Source organism: Hemiscyllium ocellatum, chromosome 3 (assembly GCF_020745735.1).
Source record: "Hemiscyllium ocellatum isolate sHemOce1 chromosome 3, sHemOce1.pat.X.cur, whole genome shotgun sequence".
Classification (NCBI taxonomy): domain Eukaryota; kingdom Metazoa; phylum Chordata; class Chondrichthyes; order Orectolobiformes; family Hemiscylliidae; genus Hemiscyllium; species Hemiscyllium ocellatum.
Window position 1 is genome coordinate 118923756 of NC_083403.1, and position 21244 is coordinate 118944999.

Here is a 21244-nt window from a genome sequence, read left to right on the forward strand (position 1 = left end):
CAACATATGTATATTAAACATCATACTTTGAAGTGCTGTAGTGAAGCTACGGAATCTGCTAATAATAGCAGCTAAAATTCATTTGGTAAGCCAGTGAGATTTAGTTCTAGTTGCCTCATACCACTGGGCTCAGTAACTCCTTGTGGCTCTCTTAAAGTAAATATAGCTTCATTGTCTTACCAATAAAATGTGTTCACACTGCCCATGAACAAACTATTTATCCCCCATCAGAAAGTTTTAGAATGAACCACTTTTAAGATTAGCCAAATTGTAAAGTGAAGAGTTTCACTTATAAATCAGAATATAGCAAAGAAATATATGCTCATTAAAATACGCATTTGTATTTTTGCATTTAAAGATATTAAGCAGTGAACATTAGACTTAAGCTTCTCTTTTGTCTAGTGCCTTACTCAACTGCTGAAAAGTTGGCAACACACCTGAGTTAATTCTTCAGAGAAAAGCCTGCCATATTTTCTGCCAAAATGGCAGTTTGGAGGACAACGGTCAGCTTTTTTCTGAAATCAGGCCCCTGGTATAAATGCTGCACAGCAAGAGCTGTCAGCCAATTGGAGGCTGGATGTTATCACACTTGACAATGTTACAGAGAAGGACAACCAACATCATGAAGACCAAGGTGTCAAAGGTTGAGCATGAACAATCCCATGCACAAGGTCATTTAGATCGAGGGAAGGCGCCGTTGGGATTCTGGTCTGCATAATCCATCCAACTGATTAAGCTACCTTCCTGTCTCAAGGCCGAACTTCAAGATTAGGAGATTCCACTCTTTAAACTAGTCAAATAAAAACTAGCCATGAAAAGAAAGAGAATTACTTTCAACATAATTTTATTCCAATTTAATGAGTATTATCCCATAAGTGACTAGGATATTGAGCTTTAAAATCTTTGTAAGATGTGTTGCTGTCCTTAGAAAGAAAAAAATGTGATAATTATTTTAAAATATAATTCAATATATCATTTCATTTATGCCGAAATAACATACCAGAAAAGGCATTTCTAAACTCCACAGCTATCTAAAGTGAAACTCAGAAATAGAAATTTACACAACTAAGTAGTTTTACCTATGTCAGTACACGATATTGGGAAGTAGAAGTGATTGAGTATTATTGAAATTCAGCAAACCAAATTACCTGACAGAAACATGGTTGATTTATTCCACCAGTGCCTCTCTTATTCACTATTTATACTGAATTGATCTGTAAAACCATGTGACACCAATAAAATTGGTTAAATTACATTCCCAGCCGTTTTACTTTCCAGATGTCTAAAACAGTTATAAATTTAATAAAATTACTTGCATTCATAAATGTTATCTAAATGATCAAAAACATCTACATGCTTTGCTATGTGAAATGGTTGAGTTTTAAAATTCAAAGCAATGTAGTGATTAATCTTAAACTTTCTGGTTTCATAATTTCCTTCTACGAGCTAATTACCTTCATAGAGAAATCAAAAGTGGATGGAGTATGAGCAAAATATGCAGCACATTTTTGAGATTTGTAATGTCCAAGTCAATTGTGTTCTTTGTTGTTGTACAATCAGCAAGTGATCAGATTGCAAGAAATTGAGAACATTATCGGGTTGTGTTTACATATGTGGGGAGAAATCAGTACCATGCAACAGAAGTGCGTTGAGCACAAGGGCGAATTAGCACTTAAATTTTCTGAAGGTCATGATCTGTACTTGGAGAATAAATTACAGGTAATACTATACACGTCACAAATATACCATTGAATAAGTTCACTAATCTCATCATAAGAAACAGGATAGGGTACTGCCTAGCAATGTCCTATAGCAAGGATAAAATAATTGTGTGCACTTCATTGCATTTATCCTTCATGTGCTGTGTGGGCCTGAAAGCCTTCTAACTTCAGCCTCCAAATCTTGCCTGAAAACACAAAACAAGCATGGTTTGTGCTAGATATTTCTGAACTGGAATATCCTCCCAATGATAAGAACCACTACTTCATTACAAAACTTGAGGGTGTTGGGGATTGATTTTGGGGCTAGCTGGTGTTGCTGCACAAAAATCATTATTTCAGTCATATGTTTCAGGATAAATCAGCCTTATCTGGAAAGGACCGCACAACCCCTTTGAGGAGTTCATCGATATGTTTGGCTAATAACGTAATACCATAACGTAAAGTTTAGCTGCAGGCTTTTCTTGCAACATAAATCAACACAACCTTTTTGGGAAGAACAGTGAATGATTCTCAGTTGCCACTTTGTACAGGAACATTTACATACTTTACAAGTTTATATAACTTGGCACATCACTCATCTGGCTGCTTGACCACTATACATGCCATTCACTTTGGGCAATATCCATGATGAACTCAAACTATCTTGTAGGCTCAGAAAGCATTCTTCTCTTAAAAGCTAAGCATTAAAATTTGGTACTCACTCAGCTATGAAAAGAGGAACTCATCTCTCAGCCATACCTGCTCCTGTTCAACTTGCAAAAGGGGTAGAAACCCATAGCCCTGGAATAATAAATTTAAAAGTCTAACATCATTTGACAACAAGACAAAAGTGAGGACTGTAGATGCTGGAAACCAGAGTTTAGATCAGACTGGTGCTGGAAAAGCACAGCAGGTCAGGCAGCATCGAAGGAGCAGGAAAATCGACGTTTCGGCCAAAAGCCTGAAACGTCAATTTTCCTGCTCCTCCAATGCTGCCTGACCTGCTGTGTTTTTCCAGCACCACTCTGATCTAAATCATCATTTGACAACAGGCAGAGCAAAAACATTTTTAATTCAAAGAGTCAGAATGCAAGAGTTGTTGACAGTACCAGAATGTCCCTTTAACATTGCATCTAAACAGCAAAGCTGAAGCATTCATGCCAGATTTTTTGGAAGCAGTCTGCTTTGAACTGCATCCTGCACTATCACAGGAAATCTGTGTACAGAGCATCTGACATACATTAACATATAATATGCCTGATTGCATCCTCTTTGAGTACAGCCACCTGAAAAGCCATATGGGAAATTGAGGAGCACTGCTACTCAGGTGCAGAACTGGGAGTAAAGGATTTTCCTCTGCAGAATACAACAATGCCCATTTTTTTCCCTTTTTAGTTGTTCCTTGGATATGATTCCACAAAAAAGGCCTTATGTTTAAAACAAAAATCTGAAGTCATTGGCTAAATAGAAGCAGAAATCTTGAAACAGAATAAAAGACAGATGAAGTGGGTATAATATGGAATTCTAATGCATAATAAGAGAGTAAAAGAGTACCATTTCTGCCGATAATGGAAAGCTCTGAAGAACCTACACATTTAACCTTAATACAATAAAATCAGCAGTTTTAGCTAGGATGCAGAAAAATGAATTGCACTGAACTTTTGAAATATTTAATTATTTCAAAGTACTGCTAAAACAGTTCACAGATATTTTATGCTGTATTGCTAATTGCATAAATTAATTTATTGGGAGAAAGTGGGAAAAATAGAAACAAAAATATTGTTTACTTAGATGGGAGAAGCAGTTAGAGCATTCAGAAAAAGTGGTCGGTGATTTCCTTCAAATATGGAATGTTGCACTTATATCTAGGTTCTCATGATCTAAGAATTAAAGCATTTTTGAATGAACTGTTTCTTGGAAATAGGTTTTCAATTTATTATTTTAAATTAGCCAAATGTTAAAATATTTTACAAGCTGTATATTAGAGATTGATTAAGAGAGTTGTGGGACAACTTTCAAAGCTTCAGATACAATAATTTCAATCTATACCAAAAGGCTATGCAATAAAATCATTAGACTGACACACATTATTTTGGCTAAGATTCATTTATCTTGAGTTTTATGGAGGAATTCTCTCTGTGTGGCCTCGCAGGTTTTCACATGCTATCACCTCAGACTCACTTCACTAACTACCCCATGGCAACATCCTTGTCCGATGCTAGCCCAATTCTCCAAATCACAGAGGCCAAAAGAACTTGCCACAATACGGATATCCCAAGATACCCAAGCATCTCTGGCACAAGTGCCATGTTTAAAAGGCTGTTGCACACCTGGACAAGCAGTGGCATTCCAAAGATGCATGCATGGTTGCACACACTCCTAGAGGCCATGGCTAGTAAGAAAAACTTGGTGTCGTGATTCATCGATTGGGACCTCCCTTGGTTAAAGTCCCTTTCTCGAGGATCACAGAAGGCTACAATACCAGACCCTTTCAGCCTACTGAGGTCTTCATTGTGCTATAAAATTACCTTCTTTTCTCCATCAGGGGAAGTGCTAGCATCTTCTCCTGCCTACCTCATACTCATTACCTCTGCTGCTATACACCTCCCATCAAGGCTCATACTCTACCAGTCTGACTACTGCATGTAACATCTTCCTTCAGCCATTCTCATTTCCCCCAACCCCTCATACTGCTAACCTTGCTTAGCTTCTCCTCTGTCTACTCATTCACTTAAGACACCTCACCACTTCTGTGCCATCCACTTTCATTTCATTCAATCCTTCCCTTCGGCTCGATAAGAGAGAAAACTGCCCAAAATAAGGCTGAAAGTGTAAAGGTGGGTGGGGTGCCTAGCATCTGCTTCCACACGCGCTATGAGGAAAAGATCTTGCTCTGTCTGGAGAAGACCAGGACAGATCCTGCAGAGTTGCCAAGACACCCATGTCTGGCTGGCAATGTTAATGTACTGCAATTTTCATAATAAGCCCACTGTCAGTATTGTTTTCAGCCTGACAATTCTAACCCTCAATGGCAATGCTTTCTCTTTTTTTATGTTCAGAGGCATAATCATTGTCTTGGCAGTTAGAGGGTGACACCACAACACATCCCTTCCAGTACCTCTCAGAAGCTAAGTACAGATGCTGAAAAAGCAGCACTGAGAAGGTTGCCTCATGTACCTTCCAACAGCTTAAATATTGATACCTCATCGATTATTTTATCTAGATTAGAATCGGGAGCATCTGCTGATGAACACATCACTGTCACCTCTTCTCAGCTGGATAAAGAAGAAATGTTCTGGGCCTCTGGCATATGCAGGACTGCCAGAGACCAGGCACCTTCTCAGCCCCAGGCAAGAGAGGACTCAGTGGTATCAACAATTAGGGACTTCATCAAAATGCGCAAGCAGATGTTGGAGCACAAGGCAATGGACATCATGGTACACAGTAGCAGGATTGTTCTAATGCTATGGATACTCTGTTGCCTCAGGCATGCAAATTTTTGGCTACCTTTTCAGACAGGTTGACAGCTGCTGTGGAATGCAATGTCCAGCCACGGTGGCACAGTGGTGAGCACTGCTGTCTCACAGCACCAGAGACCTGGGTTCAATTCACGCCTCAGGCAAACGTCTGTGTGGAGTTTGCACATTCTCCCCGTGTCTGCGTGGGTTTTCTCCGGTTTCGTCCCATAGTCCAAAAATGTGCAGGTTAGGTGTACTGGCCATGCTAAATTGCCCGTAGTGTTAGGTGAAGGGGTAAATGTAGGGGAATGAGTCTGGGTGGGTTTCTCTTCGGAGGGTCGGTGTGGACTTGTTGGACCAAAGGGCCTGTTTCCACACTGTAAGCAATCTAATTTATCTAAACCCTCTGGATATGCAAATGAACTTGCACTCCATTACCCTAATTATTGGTGTTCAGCACCCATAGCAAGGTAACAGTGGGGCAGGGAACACTGAGCTCACTCCAATTTCACTGCTTCACAAGGAACAGGACACTGCCAGTTGGCATACAGCAGGACGAGGAATCACATACAAGTCATCCTAGAAGTCTCCTTTCAGGACACCTCATAAGTGGCCAGATGTCGACCTACACCTGGCTGTCACCTTCAACACTCAAAGCCAAGCTGAGGAATATTCATCTGTCTCTGGGCAGAATAAACTTAAGACACATGTGTCCTCTAAACAAAAACATCCCCAGGATCGCCTGAGCAGAACACCAAGACCAGTGGCCTCCAATGGACTGCAGGCTCTCTCCACTGCAGCTGCAGAGGCTGGAACTGCAATAAGATGTGATGGGAGGAAAAGGAAGAAGAAAAAACTTTTAAAGGAACATTGCTGGAATGGAAGACATTTCATTGTTTATTATTGCTCATGTTTGTAAATATATGCTCATTGTCCAACAGAATCTACTTGTTCCAATCTGATACGTATGTGGATCATATGAAGGACCTCTGCATACATCACATCATCCTCTGCCACTTCTGCCACCTCCAAATGGACTCCACCAAAGGTATACTTCCCTCCACACCCCAGTCCCTCCGCAACTCCACTGTCAGGTCCACGCCCCTACCAGCCCACACCACACTCATGGCACCTTTCCCTGCCACAGTAGGAAGTGCAAAACCTGCGCCCCCACCACTCCTCTCATCTCAGTCTAAGGCACCAAGGGATCCTTCCATATCCGTCAGCAATATACCCGTACCTCTACCAATGTCATCTACTGCATCCATTGCATCTGATGTGGTCTCCGCTCCATCGGGGAGACAGGATGCCTTATTGCGATCGTTTCAGAGAATTTCGCTGAGACACGCGCACCACCAACCCCACCACCCCGTGGCTGAACACTTCAACTTCCCCTCCCACTCAGTCAAGGACATGCAGGTCCTAGGCCTCCTCCACTGCCAAATTGTTACCATCTGATGCCTGGAGGAATATTCTGCCTTGGGACCTTGCAACCCCAGAGGTAAATGTGGAATTCAACAGCTTCCTCATTTCCCCTCCCCCACATTATCCCAGTCCCAAGCCTGCAACTCAGCACTGCCCTCCTGACCTGTCTATCACTCCCCCCCGACCTATTACCTTCTCCCTCACCACATTCCTGATGGAGGGCTCTTGCCCGAACGTCGATTCTCCTGCTACTTGGATGCTGCCCGATTGGAACTGTTAGTCTAGTCCAATCAGGGAGCCCTGGATGACAGATAAAAAGGGGAGTGTCAGAAATTCTGACACTCTGACAGCTGGCTCTGAGGGAGCTGGACAAATGCCAAGGATCTTCCACATGCAAATAAACACATGTATCTTGGTGACAGGATACCGACTTCTGTGGAGTTATTTCAAGACCTCAACGATAAAATGCCCTTTGGTTACATTGGGTTGCATTGCCCAAATTGATACAAGATTGATCCTCATCTTTTTCAATATTTTGACCTCTGTCCTCATAGAAATGATCTTAGTATGGTGCAGTGAATTTTCTCCTCATCCATAGTTTACCCTCAGCGGCACTTACGATAATTATTCAAAATACTCAAAATAGTCTGATCACAGGATTTCCAACAAGTCAGTAATGCAGCAGTGAAAGATCCACTTTTTCATCCATTCAGACACCGTGGAAGCAATTTTATAATATATCTTATTCAATTTTCATTCAGTCATTGGAGAAATATCTGCTAGTTTGTAAGATGGAAACAATTCTTTTAAGTCTTAATTTTGTTTTTTGACCTATTTTGCGACAAGTTTTTTTTATTCACAGTTTGTTTAAAACAGTCTTCTGGTCTTCATTTTGGCACAGAATTTGAATATGGCGGTCGGAGGATGAGTGGGGTCAATATGAAACCAACAGAATGTTTTCAGTAAAAATTTATATATAAATCTATTACATTTTTCAGTGAACAACCACCTGCCATCAGGTTTCTTATTGAATTTTGAGTTAAACTATGTTACATTTGGTTCATCTTCTACTCATTATTCTATACAGGTATATCTAATTGACCTATGAATGCTTTGTTCACATCACTTAACTGTTTCCATCAACAAATTTTATACATGGGAACCTAGCCTTCACCATTTAATTTATGAGAAATGTGTGTGAGTGGCAACTGAGACAGAACACAACCTCTGCTTTCCTAAATAGAGGTTCTTGTATTTACCATTTTCTGCTTTCTTTAGCAAGCCAACCAGAGTTCAAACTGTCCAAATCACTTGTGATAAATAATCTGTGAATCTCTCTATCTTGAGAGTCTCACACACAGAGGTCAAATGAAACTAATTGAGATTCTTGGTTTGGAATTTGATATGTCAGGTGATATGGACATAGGTCCAAAGATAATAAGTTCTTGTATTTTGGGCAACATCAATACTTGTAGCAAATATTAAGATGGTGGTAGTTGTGGGGTGGGGGTGGGATCTGCAAACACAGTGCTTTATACGGAGTATAAATTGCTGCTTAGTTACTTTGGCTGGTAAAACACTATCAAAATCTCTAGAGGTTTAACTGTTTTGACATCTTTGGCAAAAGAAATAGAATTCTCATACAGCCCTCTTGACAAGGGCATAAACATCAGCTGTGAAGGGAAACAAACATCTTTGCTGAATAAACATTAAAGAAAACTCAAAGCAGAATTTACATTTTTTTCATTCATTGTGTCATGACAGTCTAATTATTTTATGTATTTTCCAAAAAAGAACTGTTTAAGCTCTTTAAATAGACACAACGCGGCTAAAAGGACAAGAGTCAAATAATTGTCCATTTTTGATTCCCTTCAGCAAAAAAGGAAAACATACGTTGACCCATCAACCACAAAAGAAAAAAATTTAGAATATGCTCAAACTTTGAAAAATGAAAGGGCCTCCTCAAAATGTGAGAATTCAAAGCTAAAGAAAAAGGAGGTTTTAAGGAAACCCACAAGGAACTCCAGTATAACTGACTTTGCTTTGTAAAAGAATGATAAATTAACATAACCATCTTAAGTTTTGATCAATATGTGATATACTGAGACACATTTTAAACAGAACACTAAGTATTGCTGCATGGAACCAGGCTATCAAGGGCCACAAACCACAGTGCCATAAAGAAATATAACATGACCATTTACTCTATCCAGGAATTAGTTCTGTTCAGTCCACCTGTAAGAGAAGCCTCCAATAATTCAATTATTGTAAATCATTACAGCTTAATTGGAAAGGTTTTCTTCACCTTGCAATTTAGAAAGGGAATGTTCAAGCAAGTAATTTGTCTGCAATGATAACTATCTGGTCTTAGTCCTATCTTATTTGTATCTTGTATCTATATCTACACTGAATATTTGTATCTGCATTTTATCTAATACATTTTTAACTTGGTAACTTTCAGTAAACTAACCCTGATCTTGTTTAAACCTAAAGCTTTGCTGCTATCTATAATTTAGGACATTCCAAGAAATTAAAAAGGAGAAAAAAAAAGCTACATAAAATTGCACCTCAGGAACCACTTTGTGGACATGTTTGGTGTGGTCATGACACGGTGATTAGCATGTTTTGTGAATTTTTTGAATTAAATTAAACACAGATGATGATTCCTTCCCTTAGAACTTTTCTTTCTTGTTGAACAATGTACTCTTAAATATCCCCTTGAATCTCTGCCACTGCATCTCTCCTGGCCTATCCACGAACTTAATTTACCAGTTTATTCCCATAATTATCTCCATAACTTTCTGACAAACTCCCATTATTTTGGTTACTGTTAAGAAGTCTGCACACCACTCCCACAAGTTACTTCTTGCCTTAATCATTTTTAATCTTAATGCACATATCTTGGATTTCTGAATTTAGATTGTACCTCTCTATTTTCCCAATAAAATAACTGATTAACAGAGCCACCTCTCCACCACTTCTTAGTTTACTGCTCTTCGCAAAAGTCATCTACCCTTTGATAGTAAGGTCCCAATCATTGTCCTCCTGCAGCCATGTCTATGTGATTGCTATTAGATCCAGCAACACCCAAGCAGCTAGATACCATCCACGATAAAACAGCACACTTGATTGGGACTCCATCCACTACCTTCAACATCCATACCCTTCAATACAGATGAGCAGCAGCAGTAGGATATACCATCCTTAAGATGCTCTGCAGTAACTCATTAAGGCTCATTGGATAATACTTTCTAAATATGTGACCTCTACCACCTGGAAGGATATGGGCAGCAGATGCACAGAAACACCAAGAGCTGCAATATCCCCCACACGCCCCATGTCATCTCAACTTGGAACTATACTGTTCTTCTACCACTGTTTCTGAAATTTCTTTCCTAGCAGCACTGTATATATACCTAAATCCCAAGGATTGCAGCAATTCAAGTAGGCACTCACCACCATCTACTTTGGGGGAAATTGGGGATAAGCAATAAAAATGCAGACATTACTACCATGGCCCACATTCCATGAACAAATGAAATATATTGAACTTTCATAATATTCAAGACTATGGACCTAGAGCAGGAAAGTGGGATTAGTGTGGATATCAGAGTATTTTTGGCAGTACAGACTCAATGGGCCAAAGGGCCTCTTCTGCACTGTATGATTCTATGACATACCCACTCATTTAGTGAAATGCTTCCACCAGTTTACAAGTGTGTTTTATTATTTCTGGAGGATTAGCTAGAATTGGTAATATTTTGGTATGAGTAAGGTCACTGACTGAAAGGACAGAAAACCTAACTTCACACAACTGCAAAGGTAAAATTAGTCTAATTCATTAAATGATTGCTGTGAAAAATTGTAATGCTTGTTGGAGAACAGTTAAGCAGATTTTTGGCACTGGTCAAGGCAGTCATGTCACAATTTCATAGATAATGTGGAAAGTCAGTTCCACTATAATGTAAGGTGTGAACTATTAACTTCACTGTTATTAAGACAGGAATAGAACTATGAACCTTGATAATCCAACTGCTTCTTTATCACATCAACCAGAATTATGTGACTTATACTAGAACATAAACAACATGTTATCAGCAAGAAATCCCAAAGATAAATGCCAAAAATTACAAAGCAGAATCCTTGCAATCAATCAAAATAATGCTCATGGAAACCAATTATTTGGTTGCCAACTGGTTTGTGCAAAATGGTTAAACTGCAATGATCCCAAACTCAAAATCCATATACGTCTGTTAATGCTAATGGTTAGATTCAAATGGAAAAAAAATTAAAATGTTTTAGTTCAACAGCTCCTTATTGATTAAAGTAATTCGGTCAAAAGAATAATATGATTTTGTTGCTAAATTTTCTCATGTCAACCATAATTTAAAATTAACAGCCTTTAAATGGTAAATGGGAATTTGCTATTTCCATCACATGACTTAGGAAGAGGAGTTAGCCTTATAGCCCCTTGAACTAGTTCCCCTATTCAATAAGATCATGGCTGATATTGTTATGGGCTCAACTCCACAATTTAATTCAACCAACATCTTTTAGTCCTAAAACTTTACTTGAAAGGATTTCTGATTCAGTATCGACTTTAGAATATCATTTCCGTCTAGAAAGATAGGGCAGCAGATACATGGGAACACCAACACCTGCAAATTCCTTTCCAACTCATTCATCATTCTGACTTGGAAATATATCGCCTTTCCTTCACTGTCACTGGGTCAAAACCTTGGAATTCCCTCCCTAACGGGATTGTAGGTCAATTGACAGCTCGTGAACTGTAGCAGTTTAAGAAGACAGCTCATCACCACCTCCTGAAGGGCACCTACGATGGGCAATAAATGCTGGCCAGCCAGCAATACCCATGTCCCACAAATGAATAAAAAATATTAAATGTAATATAATTAGAACTCAACAGCAGTTGGAAAGTTTATTCAAATTTTAATTTACATTAGCATATAAAAGTATAACCCATCTTTTACATGCCAAACTGAAAAGAGTACTGGTGTTGCAAGATTACAGTTATTTCTATAAGTACTTACAGAAAGTCAATGTAGTTGTTAAACTTTCTATCACTGAACTTTGTAAAACATCAAATTGTCAAAATAGAACTGCATGTCTTCAAGATGCAGTTTTATAGGACCTTTTATAACCTCAGGATGCCCTGAAGTGCTTTGCACCTAAGCAAATATAGTATTTTGATTATAGTGTAGTCGCGATTGAATTGTAGAATAGACTACAGCCAATTTATTTTACGTGAGGTTCCAAATACTGCATGAGACATTGATTAAGGAAACAATATTAGACAAGACACCACAGTCCCATGAACTTCAAACAATGCTGTGAAATCTCTTAATTTCAATTAAGAGGATCGATGTGGCTTTGATGTAACGTCTGAAAGACGGCGCTTCCCGAAACAGAACTGGAGAGTCAGTGTAAAGTGTGTGCTCAAATCTTTGGTCTCTGGACCGTAACCTGAATTGGCTAGCACAACAGTGCTACCACTGATCCATAATTAACACTTTTGGGGGCAACATCTGCTCAGAGGTACACATTTGAATCCAATAGAAATGTAAATTGAATGAGCAAAACATTAAAATTACAAAAATTTAAAATATTTAAACTTGCAGTATTATTGTTCAATAACAAATCTATTAAAATCTTATCTGGAAGACAGAATATACTGATTATATTCAAAATCACAAATTATTCCAAGTAGTATGTACAGCATAAATGAAGAGCTCAAAATGATTAAACTTCATCAGGATTATGATCTCTGAAAACTGCTGATACAAAAAAAAGGAAATCACTGAAATAGCCCAAGAACAGGAAAACATTAAAAAGACATATAAAGTAGTAAAAACCATCAGTACTAACAGAAAACAAGCTCTGCAGCTTATTTGCTGCAGCTTGAAAATGAGATGAGAACAATCTTAGTTATGTAACTTTTAAAACAGTGCAATTTGAGCCTGCTTAAAAAGGTAAGGCTGTCAATCATATAGGAGAAATGCTTCCCTATAGTTTACTTATTTGAAGCAAATACAGTGGCTGAAACTTGATTAAAACTAGTTTTAAAAATTTTAAATAGCTGACGATCTGTATTTATCAATGTATAAACACACAACCAAGAGCAGTCTCCGGGTCACTTATTAGCAAAACGAAATAAGAATGAAGATAAGTTCCTTTACCAAATTTGGTGAACGCCTAAAGAAAACATGAAGTTACTGAGGCAAGAAGTCAATTTTTAAATGCTAGAATGCTTATAAGTTCAATTCAGAGGTTTCTGCTGTCCTTTAAATACATTTTGAAAACAAATTCAAAGAATAGCACCAACAAAATCTGATATACATTTAAAAATTTATGGCAAAATCAGAATTTAAGTGAGTATGACAGATGGAGCTTTAAGGGTCAATTTGTTTTGTGCTTGATGAGGATTGCACACTTACAAAGGTGGTTCAGATTCTGATATGCTTAATTTGCTTAAGTTACAAACAGAACTCAATAAATTACATGCATCCACATGCTTCTAGTACAGAGAGCATGAAACTGAAAAAAGTGAATGATATTAAAACGGACACAAAGCAACATTAACGATATAGAAATTTTAAGAACTGCAAAGGACTTTGACAATTGTATCTATGGAAGGAGAAACATGAAATGTGGACATCAAATATACCTGGAACATGTACAATCAAATTACAATACAAGGATAATCTTTATTTGCACTGCATTTTTTGAGAAGAAATACAAGGAGCAAGGTTTGTTAAAGAAAATATGATTTGACTTTAACAGGGAAAAAAAATGCTACATGTTATGAGTGCAATATTATGCAAACAAGGTTTTAAAAATAGCAACTTACCTCAATTCCAATCTCAAAACCCCCACCAAGTCCAGCAATGCCAATTGCTGAAGGAGCAGACCACCCTGTATGAACCAAATATAAACTCAAACATCTTAGTCAGGAGTAAGGTAAAATAATGATTGTTTGAGCTAAAAGAAGTAATTTTCTGTTACTCATTTTCAATCCTGAATCAATTTGCCTGAGTCAGCTTTGGGGTTCAGATCTAAAAAATTCTTCCAGTAACTAGTCCAATGCGAAAACTACATTTAAGCAACTTTATTGCTGAAGTGCTGAAAGCATGTATCAATACCATTGTAAAGATCATTATAAAGCAGAGAAACAAATTTTGCTGTCTATAAAAATGTGAGAAGTCAGATAACACTAGGTTATCGGCCAGCAGGTTTATTTGAAATCACAAGCTTTCGTAGTACTGCTCCTTCACCTGATGAAGGAGCAGCGCTCCGAAAGCTTGTGATTTTAAATAAACTTGTTGGATCATTATAACCTGGTATCATGTGGCTTCTGACTTCCTCCACCCCCGTGCAACACTAGCAACTTCACATTATAAAAATGTGATAAGTATTTCAGATATATAATACAAACTGAAACACTGGCCTTTGGTCATCTTTCCCACTTAATATTTATCTTAAATGCCAAGGTCAGTTACTGGGCAGTGGGACAAAATGATGGTTGTTATTTCCTGTTTAAATTGAAAACCAGACTCTGAAAGGAAGCAAACCTTTTTCTGACTAATTAGCATTTTATTTAAAAAGGAAGCTTTACACATGCACAGAATGCATTTGAGTTGCAAAGTATAAGTTGCATCACCTATACCTCTGGGTGAGGGGCCTGATGACTGGAGGGTGGCTAACGTTGTACCTTTGCTTTTAGAAAGGGTGTAAGAAGAAACCAGGGAACTATAGACCTGTGAGTCTGACCTTGGTTGTGGGTAAATTGCTGGAGGCGATTACAAAAAATAGGATTTATGGATGTTTAGAGAAGCAAAAATTAATTAGGGATAATGAGCATGGTTTTCTGTGAGGGAAACGGTATCTCATAAGCTTGATTGAATTTTTTCAGGAAATTAGACATTGTTTATTTGGATTTTAGTAAAGTCTTTGACAAGGTTCCGCATGGTAGATTAATTAGTAAAGTTAGGTCACATGGGATTCAGAGTGAGCTTGACAATTGGAAACATAATTGGCTTAATGGCAAGAGACAAGGAATAATGGTGGAGGTTTATTTTTTGAACTGGAGGCCTGTCATCAGTGGTGTTCCACAGGGATTGGTTCTGGGTTGTCTTTTGTTTGTCATTTATATAAATGATTTGGATGAGAATATAAAGGCATAGTTAGTAAGTTTGCAGATGATACCAAAGTTGGTGGCATTGTAGACAGTAAAGAAGGTTTTCAAAGATTACAAAGGGATCTTGATCAAATGGGTCCATGGGCTGAAAAATGGCAGATGGAGTTCAATCTGTATAAATATGAGGCATTTCATTTTGGTACAACAAATAAGGGTAGGACTTACATAATTAATGGCAGGGCCTTGGGTAATGCTGTAGAACAGAAGGACCTCAGGGTGCATGTCCAGATTTCTTTGATGTTTGCATCAGATACGGACAGAATGGTGAAAAAGGCATTTTATATACCTGCTTTCATTGCTCAGTCCTCTCAGTGTAGGATTTGGGAAGTCATGTTGAGGTTGTATAGGACATTGGTGAGGCCTCTTCTGGAATACTGTGCCTAGTTCTGGTTGCCCAGTTTTAGGAAGGATATTATCAAGCTGGAGAGGGTTCAGAAGAGATTTACCAGGATGTTGCTGGGTATGGAAGGTTTGAGTTATAAAGAAAGGCTGGATAGGCTGGGACTTTTTCCACTAGAGTGTCAGAGATTGCGAGGTGATGTGATAGATGTTTATAAAATAATGAGACAGATAGGATTGGGTTTTCAAGATTAAGGTGCAACAATTTAAGGTGAGAGGAGAGAGAGATTTAAAAAAGACATGGGGGCAGATTTTTTTTAGACAGCGTGGGTTCACCTGTGGAATGAACTTCCTGAGCGAGTGGTGAATATGGATATAATTACAATATTTAAAAGATATTGGGATAGATAGGAAAGATTTGGAAGAATATGGGCCAGGAGCAGGAAGGTGGGACTAGTTTAGGTTGGGATTATGGACAGCTTGGACTGGTTAGACTGAAGGGTCTGTTTCCATGCTGTATCACTATAGGACTAAGTATGAAAAAATGAGTCCTGGTACAATGCAATTCAACATTGGACATGTGACTACTCCACCAATGACTGCCAAATGATCTCAGATAGCAGCAATGCTACTGCACTCATACTGTTGTTCAACAAAAGATAAACCTTAACAACAATGAGATAGAAGGTTGTTGAACTACTGCTTTGACATTCCTCTTTGGAACTGTGAGTCAACATCAAAACTGGAAGGTGATGATAAAATAATGTTCCAAGCTACAGTATTCTCTCAGACAACCAGTTTGATGGGACTAAGTAGGCATTTTGGATATTATTGTTGTGGTTCTGTTTGCCAAGCTGGGAATTTGTGTTGCAGACGTTTCGTCCCCTGTCTAGGTGACATCCTCAGTCCTTGGGAGCTTCCTGTGAAGCGTTTCTGTGATCTTTCCTCTGGCATTTGTAGTGGTTTGAATCTGCCGCTTCCGGTTGTCAGTTCCAGCTGTCCGTTGCAGTGGTCGGTATATTGGGTCCAAGTCGATGTGCTTATTTATTGAATCTGTGGATGAGTGCCATACCTCTAGGAATTCCCTGGCTGTTCTCTGTTTGGCTTGTCCTATAATAGAAGTCTTGTCCCAGTCGAATTCAGATTGCTTGTCTGCAACACAAACTCTCAGCTCGGCGAACAGAACCACAACAACAAGCACCCGAGCTACAAATCTTCTCACAAACTTTGGATATTATTTCCAGGCCTGACATTATGACAACAGTATTAAATTTTATTATGTGTTTAAAAACACAGCTGTACTTTGTAAGTGGATGTTGCAGTCATTTTTCTTATACATTAAAAGATGAACAAAAATCATATGTATTTTAAGATAAAAAGCATTATCTTTTTCTTACTTCCATCTGGCAGGCGACTCAATACAATTCCACTGCCTCCACGAGCAGTTACTAAAAATCCAGCTTTAATCACCGAGATGATTGCAAGTCCTTGTGCTTTAGCTATCACGTGAGCTTTAAAATTAACAGAAAATAACGTGTGAACGAATAAATATATTACATCATCAAATAAATAACAACTTTAACAAATCTATTTCTTGAATAATTGTTAAACTTATCGTGTAAGCACTCTCATCCTTTAGGAACGCAAGGATTAACAGCAAAAGTTGACTGCATAACAGAGAAAGATTCTTGAATTAATAGATAATTCATAACAGTCTCTTTCCATCTTGAGAACGGAGGGTGAAGCAGAACAAAAATTGTAACCGTATTTATTTTCTGGTCTTCTTTAAAATATTTTGCTTCTTATTCTTTCGAGAGAATATGGGTATCACTGGTTAGTCCAGCAATTATTGCATGTCACTAATAAATCTGGAGAAAGTTTTGGCGAGCTGCCTTCTTCAACTACTGCAGTCATTAGGGCGTAGGAACACCCACAGTGCTGTCAGGAAGGGAATTCTATGGTTTCAGCCCAGTAACAGCAAGGAACAGTGATTTTTTTCCAAGTCAGGATGATGGGGCACTCAGAGGGAAGCTTGCAGATGGTTGTGTTTCCATATATCCACTATACTTGTCATTCTAGGTGTTACAGGATGAAGGTTTGGAAAGTGCTGTCAAAGGAGCTTTGGTGAGTTGCTGCAGTACATCTTTCAGATGGTGCACTTGCTATCGCTGTGCATCAATATTCCAGGGTAATTCATGTGAATTTTCAAGGCAGTGGATGGAGTGTCAATTCAAACAAGCTGCTTAATCCTGGTTGGTGTGAAGTTTCTTGACTGTTGCTGGAGCTGCATCCATACATGGCATGCACAGTTTATTACATCACACTCCTAATTTGAGCCTTGTAGTGGGCAACATGCAATAGAGAAACATGAGGTGAGTTACTTGTTGCTGAATTCCCAGTCTCTGACCTGCTCTTGTAATCACAATATTTATATGGCTAGTCCAGTTCTGTTTCTGATCAATGGTAATCCCTTGGATGTTGACGGGGCAAATTTTAGCGATGGAAATGGCACTGAACTTCAATCAGCGATGGTCAGATTCAACCTTGTTGAAGGTGGTCATTGCCTGGCACTTGTCTGAGGCAATTACCAGCACAACATGGATGTTCTCAAGGTTCCTAGGACATTAAGGAATTTCTGAAGAGGAGCCCGTGAGATGAGGTGACTGGCCTCTTTTCTAGTTATGACTCTAATCAGGGGAGAATGTACCCTTTGATTCCCACTGACTCCAGCTTTGAGAGGTTTCCTCGATGCTTTATTCAAACAAATGCTGCCTTCATATCAAGGGAATCATTCTTACTCCAACTGTTGAATTCAGCTCTTTTGCCTATATTGGACCAAAGCTGTGATTAAGTCAAGACTCAAGTGGTTCTGGTGGAAACCAAACTGATCATCAGTGAGCATATTATTCTTTTGCAAGTGCCACTTAATAGCACTGTCGACATCCCCTTACTAAACTCTGCTGATAATCAAAAGTATGTGAATAGTTGGCTAGGTTGAATACGTGGCCAGCTTTCTGCATGACGGAGTAGATGCCAGTGCTGCAAATGTACTGAAACAGTTTAGCCATGGGTGCAGCTGGTTCTGGAGCACAAGTCTTCAGTATTATTGGCAGAATGTTGTCAGGGTCTTTGTAATATACATCGTCTTCAGCCATTTCTTGACATTACATGGATCCAACTGAATTGGTTGTAAACAGGCACCTGTGATGCTAGTGACCTGAGAAGGAGATCCAGACAGATCGTCAGCTCAACATTTTTGCCTGTGGATTAAGAAAAATAATTCACCCTTAACTTGTATTTATGGGTCAGACTCTGCCATCATTAAGGATGGGGATATATGTACAACTCCACCTCGTGTTGGTTGTTTAATTTTTCTACCATTCACAACTATGAATGCAGCACAGCAGGATTGTATCTAATCCATTAGTGTGCATTGCTTAGCCCTGTCGATTGCATGCTACTTCTGTTGTTTGGCACATGTGTTATAACTTCAACACGTTCATACCTCATTTTTAAGTATGCCTGATCTGGAGGTTTCCTTGCCCATGTTTGACCTGATGCTATGAAATATCATGATGTGCAGAGACAATGTTGAGAAATCGGAGGATAAATCCTTCCCAACTCTATATACCACTTTGCTGCTACCTCTGCTGAACTCTATCTGAAGCATTGTCTGGAAGGTATGATTACCTGAGAATGACTATGGCAGGTGGTTGCTGGAGTATTCTGTGGGACAGTTGTCCTAATTTTGGCACAAGGCCCAAAGAATAGTAAGGACAACTTTGTCGGATCGATAGAATGTTTTTTTGTTGCTGTTGTTTCTGGTTCTCAAGAGGTCCATCAGCTTTCCTTTGTTTAGATTTTGTACTGATTCGATATAACTGAGTGGGCCATTACAGGGCAGTTGACAGTCAACCAAACTGGCTGTGGCTGAAGTCAAATGTAGGCCAGATCAAATATGGATAGCAGATTTCATCCTTAAAGGGCATTCAATAATGGTCAGCAATTTAGACTAATTAGTAAAGTTAGGTTACATGGGATTTGGGGTAAGCTTGCCATTTAGATACATAACTGGCATAACAACATGAAACAGAGAGTGGTGGTGGAAGGTTGCTTTTCAGACTGGAGGCCTGTCACCAGCAACATTCCACAGGGATCAGTTCTGGGTAGTCTTCTGTTTGTCATTTATGAAAATTATTTGGATGAGAATATAGAAGCCATGGTTAGTAAGTTTGTGGACAAAACCAAAATTGGTGGCACAGTAGACAGTGAAAGTTTTCTAGGATTACAAAGGGACCTTGATCAAATGGGTCAATGGGCTGAAAAATGGCAGACAGAATTCAATCTGGATAAGTGCAAAGTATTGCATTTTGGTACAGCAAATAAGGGTAGAGCTTATATAATCAAGGTAGAGCCTTGGCTAATGTTTTGGAACAGAGATACCAAAGGGTTCAGGTGCATAATGCTTTGAAATTTACATCACATAGAGACAAGGTAGTTAAAAGAAGTTTGGTACATTTGCCTCTGCTGCTTAGTCATTTGCTTAGTCGGAGTTTTGGTGTCATGTTGAGGTTGTACAGGACATTGGTGAGGCCTCTTTTGAAATACTGTGTCCAGTTCTGGTTGTCAAGTTATATGAGGAATATTATTTAGCTGGAGAGGGTTCAGAAGTGATTTACCAGGATGTTTCCGGGTATGGAAGGTTGGAGTTATAAAGAAAGGCTGGATAAGCGGGACTTATTCCACTGGAGCACAGGAGGTTGAGAGGCAACCTTATAGAAATTTATAAAATAATAAGGGGTATAGATAGAGTTAATGATAGTTGTCTTTTCCCTAGGATGGAGGATTTCAAGACTAAAGGGGACATTTTTAAGGTGAGAAGAGAGAGATTTAATAAAACACATGACAGGCAGATTTTTTACACAGAGGGTTGGTTGGCATGTGGAATGAACTTCCTGAGGAAGTGGTGGATGTAGGTACAATTACAAAAAGACATTTGGATAACTACATGAATAGGAAAGATTCGGACAGATATGAGCCAGAAGCAGGCAGGTGGGATTAGTTTAGTTTGGGATTATGTTCGGCATGGACTGGTTAGACTGAAGGGTCTGTTTCTGTGCTGTATGACTTTATAATGAATCGGGAAGGCTTTTGCAACATCATAGCTACATAGCTTTTAATTCTAGTTAATTATTAAATTCATATTTTACCATCTGCCATGGTGAGAGTCAAACCCATGTTCTCTGACTGTTAGGATTTTGAGGGTAGTAATCTCTGGGTTATGACCAGAGCCACATGTTCATGAGGCAAAGAATAGAAAGATAGGGCAGATGAATTTGTGCATAAGGAGCAGGTGCACGGGACAGGGTTTAAGGTTGTTGGATCATTGGGACCTCTTCTGCAACAGGGATGACCCCTACAATAGGGACATGTTGTACCTAAACTGGAGGGGAACCAATATCCTCACAGGAAGGTTTGCTAGTGCTACTCGGGGTAGGGGTGGGGGGTTAAAGTAGAGTGACGTGAGGGTGCCGATGTTGGACTGGGTGGACCAAAGTTATAAATCACACAACACAAGATTATAGTCCAACAGGTTTATTTGAAAGTACCACTTGTTACCTAACGAAGGAGCAGCATTCCAAAAGCTTGCACTTTCAAATAAACCTGTTGGACTATAATCTGGCATTGTATGATTTTTAGAGTGGCAGGGGGCTGGGAACCAGAGCAGCAGATTAGCAAGTGGAGCGATTGAGGGGAAGGTAGATAGAATCATAGAGTTGTATAGCTTAGAAACAGACTCTTCAGTCCAACTCATCCAGGCCAACCAGATATCCTAAATTACTCTAGCCCCATTTGCCAGCACTTGGCCCATATCCCTCTAATCCCTTCCTATTCAAATAACCATCCAGATGCCTTTTAAATGCTATAATAATATCAGCCTCCACGTTTCCTTTGGCCGCTCACTCCATACATACACCACCCTCTACTTGGAAAAGTTGCCCCTTAGGTCCCTTTTATATCTTTCCCCTCTCATCTTAAACCTATGCCCTCCAGTTCTGGACTCCCCCATCCCAGGGTCAGCCCTCAGCTTCCAATGCTCTAGGTAA

At 39.1% G+C, this 21244-nt stretch overlaps 1 protein-coding gene across 1 annotated transcript in view; it reads right to left on the reverse strand.

The window, feature by feature from the left end:
• Positions 1-21244, reverse strand: part of sh3yl1 (SH3 and SYLF domain containing 1) — a 160400-nt gene that overhangs the window by 89769 nt on the left and 49387 nt on the right. The window contains exons 3-4 of the mRNA XM_060853081.1: positions 16535-16648; positions 13452-13516 (exon numbers count right to left, since the gene is read on the reverse strand). Of these exons, the coding sequence (XP_060709064.1) occupies positions 13452-13516; positions 16535-16648 (179 nt within the window). The remainder of the gene's footprint in view (positions 1-13451; positions 13517-16534; positions 16649-21244) is intronic.